The sequence below is a fragment of the Eleutherodactylus coqui genome, chromosome 5, assembly GCF_035609145.1.
Source record: "Eleutherodactylus coqui strain aEleCoq1 chromosome 5, aEleCoq1.hap1, whole genome shotgun sequence".
NCBI classification, from domain to species: Eukaryota; Metazoa; Chordata; class Amphibia; order Anura; family Eleutherodactylidae; genus Eleutherodactylus; species Eleutherodactylus coqui.
Genome location: NC_089841.1, coordinates 211,113,510 through 211,128,382, shown reverse-complemented (window position 1 = coordinate 211,128,382; position 14,873 = coordinate 211,113,510). Strand labels below are relative to the sequence as shown.

At 41.4% G+C, this 14,873-nt stretch overlaps 1 protein-coding gene across 3 annotated transcripts in view; it reads left to right on the top strand.

Moving 5' to 3' along the window:
• Positions 1-14,873, top strand: part of PCSK5 (proprotein convertase subtilisin/kexin type 5) — a 436,962-nt gene that overhangs the window by 295,607 nt on the left and 126,482 nt on the right. Inside the window, exon 21 of one of the 3 annotated variants that reach the window (XM_066604155.1) lies at positions 1,064-1,617. The exons of 1 other annotated variant lie outside the window; for it this stretch is intronic. In XM_066604155.1, coding sequence (XP_066460252.1) covers positions 1,064-1,170 — 107 coding nt within the window. In that variant the 3' untranslated portion in view covers positions 1,171-1,617. Of the gene's footprint in view, positions 1-1,054; positions 1,618-14,873 lie in introns of those variants that run through there. One more of the 3 variants, XM_066604154.1, reaches the window with a different exon arrangement.

The following is a 14,873-nucleotide window of genomic DNA, read 5'->3' as shown; positions in this document are numbered from 1 at the left end:
CGGAGCTGAGGGTCCGGAGCTGAAGACGGCAGAGCCGCACAAAGTAAGAGCCTGTCACCCGGCACAAGTAACAGCGAGGATGGGATGGGACACAGCAGAGACCAGGAGCCAATCGGCAGCTCGGGGCATGACTGGGGCGTTACCTCCAGCTCTGACCAGTCAACCCCTAGCTTCCGGTGTCGACATATGACACCAGTATCTTTTTGAACTATAAGTGTTCCGTGTAAAGGGGCCTTACGTATTTGGTTTTATACGGTATATGAAATGGGTTTTCTTAAAGTATACACCAGCTTTTACAGATAATCATCTGGCAGCTAGCGGAGATAAGAACACTCTTGTTCATCTCCAAATCCCCCCGGATTTACCGGTAACCGATCTTATGTCTACATTTTGTATCGTGTGATAATTGCATTGGTAAGTTCCTATATCCCTCAGATTATTTGAATGCCTTAAAGGCAAATTCATTGTCAGTAATATTTGTATATCATTTGAATGAATATTGGAATTTGTCACATCCAGACATTTGCTTCCTCACCTAAGGCTTTCCATCATGATACAAGTCGAGAATATCCATGGTCTTTCCATTACAAATGATTTTCTTGTATTTCAAAATTGCAATTTTCCTGTCTATGTTTTCTTGATTTACAGGTAATCTGGTTCATACCTTACAGACATATTGTATAAACATTCGACCCCCATGACCTGATTAATCATTTATGATTTTAATGTCCTTGAATATGAAATTCTTTGCTGTATTTATCCCAATTTCTTGATGTTAAATTCTAATTTTCTACTGTTTTTTTCCTGTTTCTTTTCTCTCTCTCATCAATGGATGCCAATCACTCACTGTCCATGGATCCCTATATTCCTACCTGTTGAAACCATCTTGAATGAAATTTTTTTTTGTACCTCTGCCCGGACCAAATTGCCTTGATTCCTGCTGCTGAATGGTCTGTCTCATCCAATCTGCCTGTTCTTACCAATCAAACCTTCCTCCGTGTCATCTTGAAAATCTTGACATTTCTGCTTCTTCCTACTGTCAACCTTGGGAAAGCAACGGAAGAATCGTGGGCTGAGGGTGGCTTCTGTATGCTAGTAAAAAAGAACAACTTGTGCATAAGGAAAGTACTTCAGCAACTCTGCTGCAGAACATGTACACTCAAGGTGTGATTGAACTGCTGCAGAAGCTTCCACTTATTAGACTTCTAGATTTTTCATATTAATAATAAAAAGCCACCTCTTTCTCTCACTCTCTTATCGCCCTCATCCCCCTTTTGGTGGAGGGGGGGGAACGGCGAACTGTTTCATTGGAACTTCAAAGAGACAAACAAACTACAACAGACCTACCTTGTATTCCCGGGTGTTTACTTTCGAGCACCTGGATCCACAGTCAGTATTGTGTGACCAAAGCATTGATGCCAAAATAAAGAGTCAGCTAATGATGTGATGTCCGCTTCAAGGTATTGCTTCTTCTTGTTTATTGTTTGGCCTCCACAAGGCAAGATGGGCTACGACATGTTTTAACTCATTTAATACTGAGATGACCCGCCATTGAATGAAGGGATACAGTGATTTATGTCTTGTTTTTCTGTGAAATATAAAAAATATTTATCCACATTTTTATTTCATTTGTTTATTTGTTTTCTGTTGATGGATACACTTGGATGGATAAACTACATAAGGGTCAAAGTCTGATGACTCTATGACACCAGGGCATATTTTACCCTTTCCAATCCACTGTCTGACGTCTGAAGACATTATGATTTAAGGCTGTACAGCTCCGATGTTGCAAGACGTCCGTCGGGGTTCTCTTACTGTATGTTGCCAGCCTCTCTGCTGCCGGAGTCTATCCAATGTGTCACCTCATGCAGTACTGGATTTAGCCAGCAGATAGCGCTGTTGTATAACAGCAGAAAAAGAGTAAGCCCCCTAGGAAAACCAGGATACAAATTGGATTGGAAAGGGTTAACATAAGACATTTCGTTGTCATAGGTCTTAAAAGTTCGCAGGATATATTCTCAGGGTCTACTTCAATGGAAAGGTTCACGCACTTAGTCGGTGGATAAAAAGGGATTACAGTGTTTTCATAGGAACATAAGATCTCAAGGCTCGAATGTGAAGCCACTCAGGAAGCCTTCAACGTAAATGGAATGAAATTGAGGAGTCAAAGCTGTGCTTGTAGAGGTTTTACAGTTTTTCATACTTTATCCTGTTTCTGAGGGAGTCAAATAAAAGCAAGATTAGACTTTATTGGCTTGAAATAACGTGTATGTTTCTTACCATGTGTTATTCATGAATGGCCAAATTGGCTTCAGGTACCTAAAAACGTTGTTCAGAGTGATTTTACAAATGTGTTAATATTATCAATTCGCTTGTTTAAATCAAGGAAAACTACTGTATGTTCTAATGAGAAGCCAGAAAAAGGCTAAGAGCTTAACATATAATATTAGCAATATTTATTCCCCAGTACGTATGTCTACATACATGTTCATTGAAACTCAAGTTACTTAATACTAATACTGCAAAATGACGGCTCTCAAGGCAAACCCAAAGAACGCAGCTAATAAAACATGAAGAATAAAAGTTTGTTAGATACTAATAGTTACAATACTACCACCAGAGTTGTATCCAACTGGGGGCCCTCACAATATATAACAAACCCCGGGGACATGCCATCGTTGGAGTCTATAGTATACAATGTTACCATTCACAGAGATAAAATATAAACAAAAATAACCATAAAAGCTGCTCAGAAAATAATCAACCAATTATAACTAATTGAATAGATTATTGTGTGTGATACAAGCTATAATAAAAATGTCCCCTGGATTGAACAGTCATTGATACGTCTGCACATTGCAATAACAAAATATGTATCTTCTTTAGTTTTTTATAGGGGGATCGCCGGATACCGGCACTCACCAACTGTACCACCGACCAGCGGTCGTACACTGTGTCCATGACCTCCTCGATACTTGGGCATAGCAGATCACACGTGTGTGTTAGGCTTCTTCAATTGGGACTTGTTATCATTCCCAATATGCACTGGTGATGTATGATATGCAACAACAAGCATAATCAATGGAAATATATCAACACTATTCCAACAACATAACAATCCATAATCAACACTAAAGCATCATCCTACTGGGACTTTTAGTACAATTGTCCACAGAATCTTCTCATAATGTCCAAATTAACTTTTACCATCATTGGATTTCAGGTCCTCAGATGGATCATTACCAGCTTCCTGCTTAGTTGGCAAAATGATGTCGGTCTCTAGGACTTGTAGTACGGGTCTTGATAGATTCTGTCTACCAAAACAAGCTGGGTAATAACAATTGTTCCAGACTCAATCCCACACTCCAAGCACTTAATAGTCCAATGAATTACTGTATATAATGAATCCAGCAGACGACATCCAGGATATTCAATTCATTATCGCTACACAAATTTTACTAAAGATGTCAAACACATTTCAACATCATCTCGGCATCTTCAGTGGCCAATGGCCTACTATATACCTCTCAGTTATTTTATAGATGATTAGAATTACCCCGTGCCGACTCTCAGCAAGGGGAGGAGGCGGGATGGGGCGGGAGTTTTAGCAACTACCTCCGCCCTTGTCCCTCCCATTGCAAACAGCCAGCAAGGGGCGGAAAGGAGGAGTGAAGGGGGAGAAAGTTTAGCAGTCATGCTGCTAAACTCCCTCCCACCTTCCTTCTCCGGCCGCTGTCATTGGCTGCCATTGTAATCTATGGAAGCAGCTGTATTCCAGCTGGGAATGATAGTTCCAGGATTATCTTTCCTGCCTGGTGTAAAAGCGCCCAGTGCTATATTGGCCTGCCTGGCGCTTTAGCCTGCGGAATACGCCTGTGTGATCTGCTGTATTGGACTCCATCTAGAAATTAATTTCACATCGTTTTGATAATTCAGCTGTATAAAAATAATTAAATATATATCTCTGCACAAAAATTTTCAAAAATACACCCATACAAAGTAAAAAAATGCATCAAAAATGCACATGTGTGAATGGGTGCCTAAATGGATATTACGTCCTATATTCATACTAAAGTCATAGATACTGTTAGTAACTAGAGATGAGCGAGCATACTCGCTAAGGGCAAATACTCGAGCGAACATTGTCCTTAGCGAGTACCTGCCCGCTCGTGAGGAAAGATTCGGGTGGCGGCGGGGGTGAGCGGTGTGTTGCGGCAGTGAGCAGGAGAGAGCAGGAAGGGGAGGGGGAGAGAGAGATCTCACCCCCGTTCCTCCCTGCTCTCCTCCGCCCCCCACCGGCACCCGCATCTTTCCTCATGAGCGGGCAGGTACTCGCTAAGGACAATACTGGCTCGAGTATTGGCCCTTAGCGAGTATGCTCACTCATCTTTATTAGTAACTTCCAAGGTGCCTACAACAGACGTGTCCCAGAAAGCCAAGTAGTTCTAGATTTGCATTTAAACCATCAAGAATTTGTGTTTCAGACTCCTTAATGAACCTAGCTTCTGCTCTAGTCAGTTAGTGATAAAGTCTCCGCTCCTCCAGTCTTGATTCACACTATGTAATCCCTGAAAATGACATCCCCTTAGGGTCCCTATTATGATCATTTTTAAAATGTTGTGATAATGAATGTTTCCCAAATCCATTTTTAATACTATTTCTGTGCTCACAAATCCTTCCTTTAATGGTCTAGATGTTCTATCTATATAATGCTTTCTGCACGACGTTCTATTAGATAAAACACATTTCAATAGCAAACTCCTATCCATTAACCACTGATGTAACCACAGCTCTTCTTTTAGGAAGATTAATGCCCTACATGCTCTACACGTTCCAAGCCTAAGGGTGATTTTCCATAGGTGTATGTGCGTACGCAAAAATTGTGTGTGCAAGGCGCAGAGAATAGAGCCCATTAATTTAAGTGGGTTCGTTCTCATTTCCTTTTTTTGTGCATGCAAAAGAATAGGCGCTGGTCTTTTTTTGGGCGCATTTGCACACCAAGGGTCCCCATAGAAGCCTATGGGAGGTGTGCTATTGCATAAACGATGCGTACACAGATATGCAATATGCTGCACAATTCCGTGGAAACAAAGAACACATCTGGACCTTATTAAGCAAAATAAGCATTTAAATCAGGGCAAGGGTGTGTTCCTCACATATGGTTCATACTGCAAATCACCTGTGCTGAAGTGTACGTATTTGCACATATGCCAGTGCGAAGCCGCCCCGTATAACCAGTTCCCAGCGGTATTGTCTACCTTTGGTTTTCTTACAGTTGGAGTTATCATTATTCCCGAATTGGGGGTCCTCGTATAAATAATATTCGGCTTGTCCAATAACTATTTACCCAAAATGTTGTCCATTTCTAACAGATCTCAGTGCTTCTTAATTCTCCCGACATGCTTGAAATTTACATTAAATGGTAGAATCAGTTTAAACACCACATTATCTGCACCAATGTTTTTCGACTAGTTGGTTGGAAAAAGATGGATCTGCCAAGTACATTGGGGTACATAACAATGGGGGTACATTGTTCTCTTCACACTGAGCACATATATTAATAATACTTCATATTTATTCAATAACATTAATCTCCAATAAAGATATCCAGCAGATATCAATAGAAATGTATCAACATTACTCCTATGACGTAACATTCCACTAAAACATCATCATATGCAAGAAATACAATCCGCCCCTATAGAAAAACTAAAGAAGATACATAAAACTGTTTACACACATTGTCAAAAACAATCCCTCCTCTCAAAGTTGTGAGAATTGAATGAAACTTTCTCTGTGTGATTGTAACGTTGATAGAAGTAAGTGATTATAATAGCAGAGGAAATTATGATTTATTGTAGAAAACTGACCCCTTGTAGTTAGTACTCTGTTGTACCGCCTCCAGCTTGGATACAAGATGTGATACAGTCAGGCATTGAGGCTCTAGTACCCTGTTGTACCGCCTCTAGCTTGTATACAAGATGTGATACGGGCAGGCTAGTACCCTAGCTTGGATACAAGATGTGATAAGGGTGGGTATGGAGGCTCTAGTACCCTGTTGTACCGCCTCTAGCTTGGATACAAGATGTGATACGGGCAGGCATGAAGGCTCTAGTACCCTGTTGTACCACCTCTAGCTTGTATACAAGATGTGATATAGGCAGGCATGGAGGCTCTAGTACCCTGTTGTACCACCTCTAGCTTGGATACAAGATGTGATATAGGCAGGCATGGAGGCTCTAGTACCCTGTTGTACCGCCTCTAGCTTGTATACAAGATGTGATACGGGCAGGCATGGAGGCTCTAGTACCCTGTTGTACCGCCTCTAGCTTGTATACAAGATGTGATACGGGCAGGCATGGAGGCTCTAGTACCCTGTTGTACCACCTCTAGCTTGGATGCAAGATGTGATACAGGTGGGCATGGAGGCTCTAGTGCTCTGTTGTACCGCCTCTGGCTTGGATACAAGATGTGATATGGCTGGGAATAGATGCTTTAGTACCCTGTTGTACTGCCTTAAGATCGTGCAAACTCATAGGCTGTCAAAGTTGGCATCCCAAGTAGTCCCATACATATCCTAATGGTGATAAATCTGGCGACCGGGTAGGTCACCACTAGAACCATTTTTAGGGCCTCAGATGGCAAACCATTTATCTGATCACAACCACAACTCTAATCATTTGTATATCTGCCTGAGATGTAACTGCATGCTGAGTTTTACAGCAAAATGACAACTTCTTTAAATGCTTGATTTTTTGGACAATGAGTGTATGTATTGTGATGTGAACCCGCATCAATGACTGTTGAATCCAGAGGACATTTTTTATTATAGGTTGTATCACCCACAATAATCTGGTACGTTAGTTATAATTGGCCGACTACTTTATGAGCATCTTTTATTGTTATTTTTGTGTTGAGTTTCTTTCTCTGAATGGTAACATTGTATACCATTCATTCAAGGCCCGGCTGTGGATACAACTCTGGTGGTAGTATATTAACTATATTAACTATTAGTACCTAATAAAATAGTTTTATTCTGTATATTTCATTTGTTTTACATTCATCTGTTTTTTGGGTTTACCCTGAGAGGAGTCATTTTTCAGTATTAGCACTTCTATTGTATGTGAGGATACCACATAGACTTGCACTCGGCAAATCCTTGATGTAGGTGGTGAGCTGCTCCTGATTTTCACCTCAAGTTACTTCAAAGAGTTCTACCAGAATAACAAGTTATCTCCTATCCAAAGGGTAGGGGATACATTGCTGATCAGTGGGGGTCTCAACGCTCAGACCCCACCAATCTCAAGAATGGGGCTGTTGTGTCCCATTCTCCTGTCACTATAAGGGTTGCTTCTTACACAGCAGCGATGTCACTCTCAATGGAGCGCTGGCCAAGCATGCATATTGAAATTGGGACCCCCACCAATCAGTAAGTTATCCCGTATCCTGAGGATAACTTGTTATTCTGGTAAAACCCCTTTAATGAACGCAAAGGTCATTTTCAGAGCGTTTTCTTTGTTATATCTATATGACCATGTAAAATATAATATTTAGTTCTTCTATTTTCTCCTGAGGCCGAATGCACACAACTGGGCGGGATTCCACATATGGGAGTCCAACCAGGTGCCGGTCAGTGACACCTTCAACCCCCTGCACAGCTGTCCGCACTGTTGTCATCTGTATATGTAGATGTGCCGGACGGGGTGTCCACCACATGCGCAGTACAGATCGTTAGGCGATGACGCGGATTCTGCGGCCTGTCTGCAGCTGTCACTGCAGATGGGCCGCGAATCGGACGGCTTCCATTGACTTTAATGGAAGCTGTCCGTGTGCAATCCGGTCCAGAATAGAGCATGCTGCGATTTTCCCCCCAATTCCAGCCGTGTGCATTAGGCCTAACTAAAGGTGCAGACGAAGCTGGCGGTTATTTACTGCAAGCAACATATTATATGAAATATATATATATATGTGTATATATATATATATATATATATATATATATATATATATATATAAATATATATATACACCTGTTTCCCCGAAAATAAGACAATAAGACAGTGTCTTATATTAATTTTTGTTCAAAAAGGTTTAACTTTTTTACATGAATAGCTGCCTGGACATTATTTTAATTGACTTTTTTAATTAACTGTTTGCAGGGCTTAATTTTGGAGTAGGGCTTATATTTCAAGCAACCTCAAAAAGCCTGAAAAATCATTTTGTATCCTCAAAAAATCTGGAAAATCATGCTATGTCTTATTTTCAGGGAAGCAGGGTGTGTGTATGTATATATATATATATCCTCCACAACTTACTACTTTACAGCTTTGATGCAGAAATAAATACATTTCAGTAGGGATATAGATATATACATTGTTCAAATGCCAGATGTCTTTATATCCAACTAAGTCTCTGCTGGCCGTAGAAATTATATCATTATATCATTATATCATTAGCAATAAAGCCCGTTGCGCACAAGAATACATCGGGCTCTAGAAAACTGTTGCCGGTCATTTTTTTACATTTTCATGAAGCATTAAAATAAAAAATACAGAAGCATTTGCGGGAAGATTATCCTTCCAGGACAAGAGACTCGGATCCTCTCCACAGGTTTTGCCAGAGGTTTTATGTTTGTTTTTTAAGGGTTTTAGAGTTTATTTGATTTGTATGCTTTAATATGTTTTTTTTCGGTTTTAATTTCTTAGGTCTTTTTTACACTGACGATAATAATCGTTCAGAATCTCGCTGGGTCGCAGGAACCTGAACAATAACTGTCCAAAGTCTATGCCAGCATGAATTGTTGTGAACGGCGGACAACAATTCATTCATCATTCAGTTTCTGCAATGATCGGCCAATGCAATACGGCAGTCGATCATCTAGGAATGATTGCCTGATGGTGGCGGGCGGCCTGAGCGATCTGCAGCCTGTTCCGCCTCCATTCACTGAGCAATCTTCACTCCTGTATGAAAGCACAGGAGCGATTATCGCTGAGACGAATGTCGGATGTTGAAGTTTTGGAAATTGTCCCGTGTAAAAGGACCCTAAGCTTGTATCAATTATATACAATTAATGTTAAAAGATTTCCTTGTTCTTTGTTCTTTGTAAGAATTTTACTTGTCACACGGGCAAGAAAACTGTGCGAGTTTTCGACGCGAAAATGCAACCTGTGTATTTACATGGGTGATTTTTATCTCGTAATGATTCTGCAAGACGGAAAAATCTCAGCAAGTTCTATTTTCGTGCGAGCCTTTCTTGAGAGTAGAACATGCAGATATGCGGTCTCTAACACATCACGCAGCACATGGATGAAGTGTCCGTATGCTGTGCTGTACAAATTGCGCCCGAGAATGTTGGAAGTGACCTAAGGCCCATTTACACGCAACGAAGTGATCATCGTTGCATGCCATCATTTACTTTTCGGCTGGACAATGATTTTAAGGTGAGCCAGAGAGAGAGATAACAAGAACTGCACGCTGTGTTCTCCACGAGAGTCGAAGATCACTTTGTATTCTGCCGACAGCCCATGCGAGAACAAAGGAGCTATGTGCAGAACTCAGACTTCATGCTGTGACCTGCAAAAAGCTGTCAGAGGCCCTTTTACACACAAATGAAGCTGATAAAGTGTTAATGGACATTAGTGTCCATTAACACTTTATGCAAAATGATTTCTAAAACTGTTAATCTTTCAATCATTTAAAAGATTGTCTTTGTGTGTAAATGGGTCTTTACTCTCGCCCGTGTGAATGCACCCTTACAGTCGCTTTACAAGGGATGACTGTTTTGTGCGTAATGAAATGCAATATGTTTAAGATTTAAATTTAAAAAATGTCAACTTTTGAACTCACTAACTAGATGGGCAAAAAGCTATAAGAATGATACTAATTTAGTTTGTTTGATTACAAAGTATGTGTTAGAATTAATGTTTCACATGGGAGCTTTCGCTATCCTTTTGTTGGCCATATCCAGTGTCTTAATGTCAAGCATGTTGTCCAGTAGATCTGTCATTGGCTATCACAGGGAGAATATCTATACAGTTTATGGCCAGGACTGAGAATGCTTTGGGCACTGAATCACTAATATAGCAGGTTGGGCCTTATACTGTTAAGATGGTTTGGGTGAAGAAGCTCTATGATGTGTTAAACACTACAGTGCTGCGCTGTTCATACAGCATCAAATCCATGGAACTTGCCCAAGACGCTGAGAAAATGTAAAAGTAGGTAAGTTTTTATAGGCTGAAAACAGTGGCTTATATACAAAAGGCCGGATTCCACAGAAAACATTAAAATGGGCTCCTATTTTGGTACCTGGTTTTGCCATAAGATAGAAGGGTCTGTTGTTTGGTTCCCTATCCACTCCCATGACTCTTGGGGCATACCCTGGAGAATGAAGCCTTGCATAGGCTCTCACCATCCAGTAGCAAAGAGAATGGGTCTTATTTACTATTCAAAATACGGCCCAGAAAACAGTCATACATGCTTTGCGCCACATTTATGATGTGTTTTTAGACAGTTTTTCTAACTTATGCAAAAAAGGGGATAAATTGTGCTAAAAATTGTGTAAAATTGCTGCCAATTTTGGTGCAATTTTTGGCATAAACTAAGCCAACTAATAGGTCATTTTACTCTAGCACATTTTAGAACTGTCTGATCTAGGTTTCTACCATTTAACTTTTAGATACGTCCCAATGTGTCCAATGAGGAATCGGGCCAACTCTTAAACAGGAGTCTATAGCACTTCCACAGGCTGCCTATATGGTAGACAGGACCTTACTGACAAATCCCACAGTCTGAAGAAATGTATTTGTAATCTTTCAACATTTCTAATTTATATTTTGGCAATATACTGTAGTATTGTTTATCAATATCAGCCGTTTTAATTGCATATTAGGCTTTTTGTTTCCACTTAACATTAGATTATATTTCAGGCAATGTAGATACACTACTATTATTGTTCTCTGGTTCCTTGTAGCTTAAAGGGAACCTGTCATTACCTAGGAGCACCATAAAATAAAGTATGGTCCTCATAGCGTATGTCTTGATGAATCCTGGGATATACTTTTAATACTTACCTGGCTTCCCATTCCCATTCTGTCACCCCCTAAAAGTCAGGTCATGGTCAGTGCAGTGGACTCATCTCTACACTCTGTGCGCATGCATTCCCATAAAGAACAATGCGCATGCATGTGCACAGCCTGCAGAGATGTCTGCTGCACTGCCTGCAAGCCGGCTTCATGGGTGACAGAGCAGGATCAGGGGCCAGGTAACTATTAAAAGTATATCCCCAGACTCGTTGAAACGTTGTCAACTATGAGCACAATAACTTTTAAAGTTTATGGAGCTCATAGTTGATGACAGGTTCCCTTTAAATAGAAATCTATAAGAACTAAAACGGAGTTACGTAGTGTAAAAAGTATGTTGCTCATTCCGCTTCCTAGCGATTTTCCCCTTTGGTATTTGATAAATAAGTGTTAAGCTGAAAGTGGCATAAATAATGTATCAGATGTGAGAGAAGAACATGTGGCACACATCTGCTACGAAAGACGTTTTTTCTTTATGGTCTTTGTAACTTTCTGAGTTGTACATGAGCAATGTGCTTGAAAAGTACTGTTACTGAGGGAATAGTCACTCTTAAATGTATAAAATTCACATGTTCTTGGGGTCGAATCTGAGTCCCATTCAGTGATCAGGGCGGCTCCAAGTTTATGTGGGTCCCCGGGTGGTAGAGTTTTTTGTGATATGCGAAAGAAGTAAATCATCAACAATGTATTCCATTGTTCTTGTCCATACATAACTTCATTGGGTTCTCCAATTAGATAATATAATTATTTAGATATAATGTCACCTTTTGCACCTTTCTAGATTCAACACCACCTTTTGCCCCCTTTTAGGCATAATGCTACCTCTTGCTGACTTTTAAATATAACTTTAGTACCTTTCACTACTTTAGATATGCCATCTCTTGCCCCCTTTTTCATAGAGCTGTCAGCTTTTCCTACTTTTTCATATATGAGCTACCTTGTGCCCTCATTTACATATTAATGGTACCTTTTGCCCCCTCTACATATAAATGGCACCTTGTGCCCCCCTTCTACAGTATAGATGCCACCTTGTGCCCTTTTTATATTATAAATGCTTATACCCCCTCTTATGTGATAAATGCAACCTTGTGTCCGCTTTTATATGATAGATGCCCTCTTGTGTCCGCTTTTATATGATAGATGCCCTCGTGTGTCCGCTTTTATATGATAGATGCCCTCTTGTGTCCCCTTTTATATGATAGATGCCTTCTTGTGTCCGCTTTTATATGATAGATGCCCTCTTGTGTCCCCTTTTATATGATAGATGCCCTCTTGTGTCCCCTTTTATATGATAGATGCCTTCTTGTGTCCCCTTTTAAATGATAGATGCCCTCTTGTGTCCCCTTTTATATGATAGATGCCCTCTTGTGTCCCCTTTTATATGATAGATGCCCTCTTGTGTCCCCTTTTATATGATAGATGCCCTTTTGTGTCCCCCTTTATATGATAGATGCCCTCTTGTGCCCCCTTTTATATGATAGATGCCCTCTTGTGTCCCCTTTTATATGATAGATACCCTCTTGTGTCCCCTTTTATATGATAGATACCCTCTTGTGTCCCCTTTTATATGATAGATGCCCTCTTGTGTCCCCTTTTATATGATAGATGCCCTCTTGTGTCCCCTTTTATATGATAGATGCCCTTTCGTACCCCCTTTTACAAACACTGACATCCTGGTTGTGCGATCATGTGACACACATGATCACTGCAGTCAATCCGTGGCCTCAGTGATCATGTGTGTGTCACATGATCGCACAACCAGGAAGTCAGTGGTAGAAAGCAGCACGGACTACCAGTGTCTGGGGAATGACAGGGAAGGTGAGTATGGCTTCTTTTTAATTTTATTAATCAGACTTTAAATAAAACTAAAATCAAGGGGGCCCGACTGCTGTGCCTGATTTGCACCCCAAGCCCCCTTTCTGTCCTGGTCTCCTGTCTCCATTTGAAGTGGGCACCCCTAGGCACAGTGGGCCACTCGCACCCACCCGGGTTTATCAGGTGCTGATGCTGGCTCTGCCAGTGTTGTAACTATAGGGAGTACAGAGCTATTATTTACAACCATGACCCTATTCATCTCCTGCGCCTTGGAATATCGGAAGGGAGGAGACAGAACCGAGAGGAAAATTCATGTAGCTCCACAAGCCCCTGCAATGTGGAGGAATAGGCATATTAAACAAATAAGACTAAGCTCTGCACTGAGGAGGGACTTCTGGGGCACAAAGAGGATGCTACTACAATATGGGGGCATAAAGGGGACACTATTGTATTGTGTGGGTATACAGGGAGCACTTTTACTTTATGGAGCATTAGTGCCTTATGTTGGCACAAATGGGGCACTATTACCTTATGCCTCACTAGTATCATATGGGGATACAAATGGGACACTATTATATTGGGGGAGGCACTGTTAGATTATTAGACACAATAGAGGTGCAATTACCTTATGGGGAGGCAAAGTGGTACTAATACCTTGGGAATGCAGTATAACTATTGGATACAGAAAGGTCCTAAAGGGGCAATAAAAAGCAAATTAGTACCCTTCTTTTCAGTGCTCACTTGGTACTCAAGGGGAAATGAGCAGTGATTTAGCTATTTATTGCCTTTTAAGCCTTGTACACATCACAATAATCATCTGTCTTTAGCGTGCATGCCAGGGAAAGCTAAGCATATGCATAGGACTCCATTCACCCAAGGAGGGCCAAAAGAGTGTTCTTTTGACCTCTGTTGGGGCAGTATATGTTTTTGCTGTATAGAATAGTGTAATAGACTTCACTATTTCATAGAAAGAATATCTTATATTTAAAGAATGGCATCTTAATGGTTAGTCCATTGGCACCCCCACAACACACGTAGTTCAGGTGCCATATTGATGTTATGAGCTTGGATCTGTAACTGTATTTATGCAATGAGCTTGGTTCTGGGGCGATATTTATGTGCTGACCTTGGTTCTGGTATTTAGGCTATGAGCCTGGTTTTAGTATACTATTTATGTAATGAGCTTGGTTCTGGTGCTGTCTGCTGCATTTATGTTGTGAGCTGGGTTCTAGTACTATATTTCTTGATATTGGTATGCTACTATCCATCTACTATCAAGTAGAATACAGGTAGATTTCACTACCTATCTATCCATCCATCCATAATATATATTATACACAGTGGATAAAAAAGTCACCCTGTTAAAATGCCATGGTTGGTTGTGTTAAAAAATCCAGAAAAGGGGCGTGGCCTAACTGAGCACCAAGATGGCAGCTTAATCTTGGAGCTCCGGAAACCTTCTCCCACTAAAGCGACCAAAAGCTATAGAAGAAGCTTTTTTTTTTCACCCTACAATAACCCACAGGTCCCCTTCTACCAACTAAGTTACCGGTGCAGATCTGCGGGACAGCTGGCCAGAAGCCGAGAAGACTTTTAACCTGCACGTGCTGCCGGGCTTCCCGCCGCGCTTGAGATCCTCCCCGGACCGCCCGCCCTGTCGCAATAATCGGCAGCTTCTCGGAGCCCCAAAACCTACTGAAACGATCTGCAGCCGCTCGGAAGGACCTCCGCGGGTGCAGACGAGCAGAGACAGCGGAGGTGAGAGAGTTTCACCTACCTTCTGGTAGCTGCAGCCCGCCGACGTACCCGGCGTCCCTGACGACCTCTCTCCTCTGTCGGAAGCAGGTAATAAGCTGGGCTTGGTGGAGTGTCGGGCGCTGCCCCGAAGAGTGTGAACTGCCTGCTATATCGGGGGCAGGAGACTGACTTGCCGGTAGTTCCTGCGCCGAGTTCCTGACGCTCCGGGGATCCCGCTGGGGC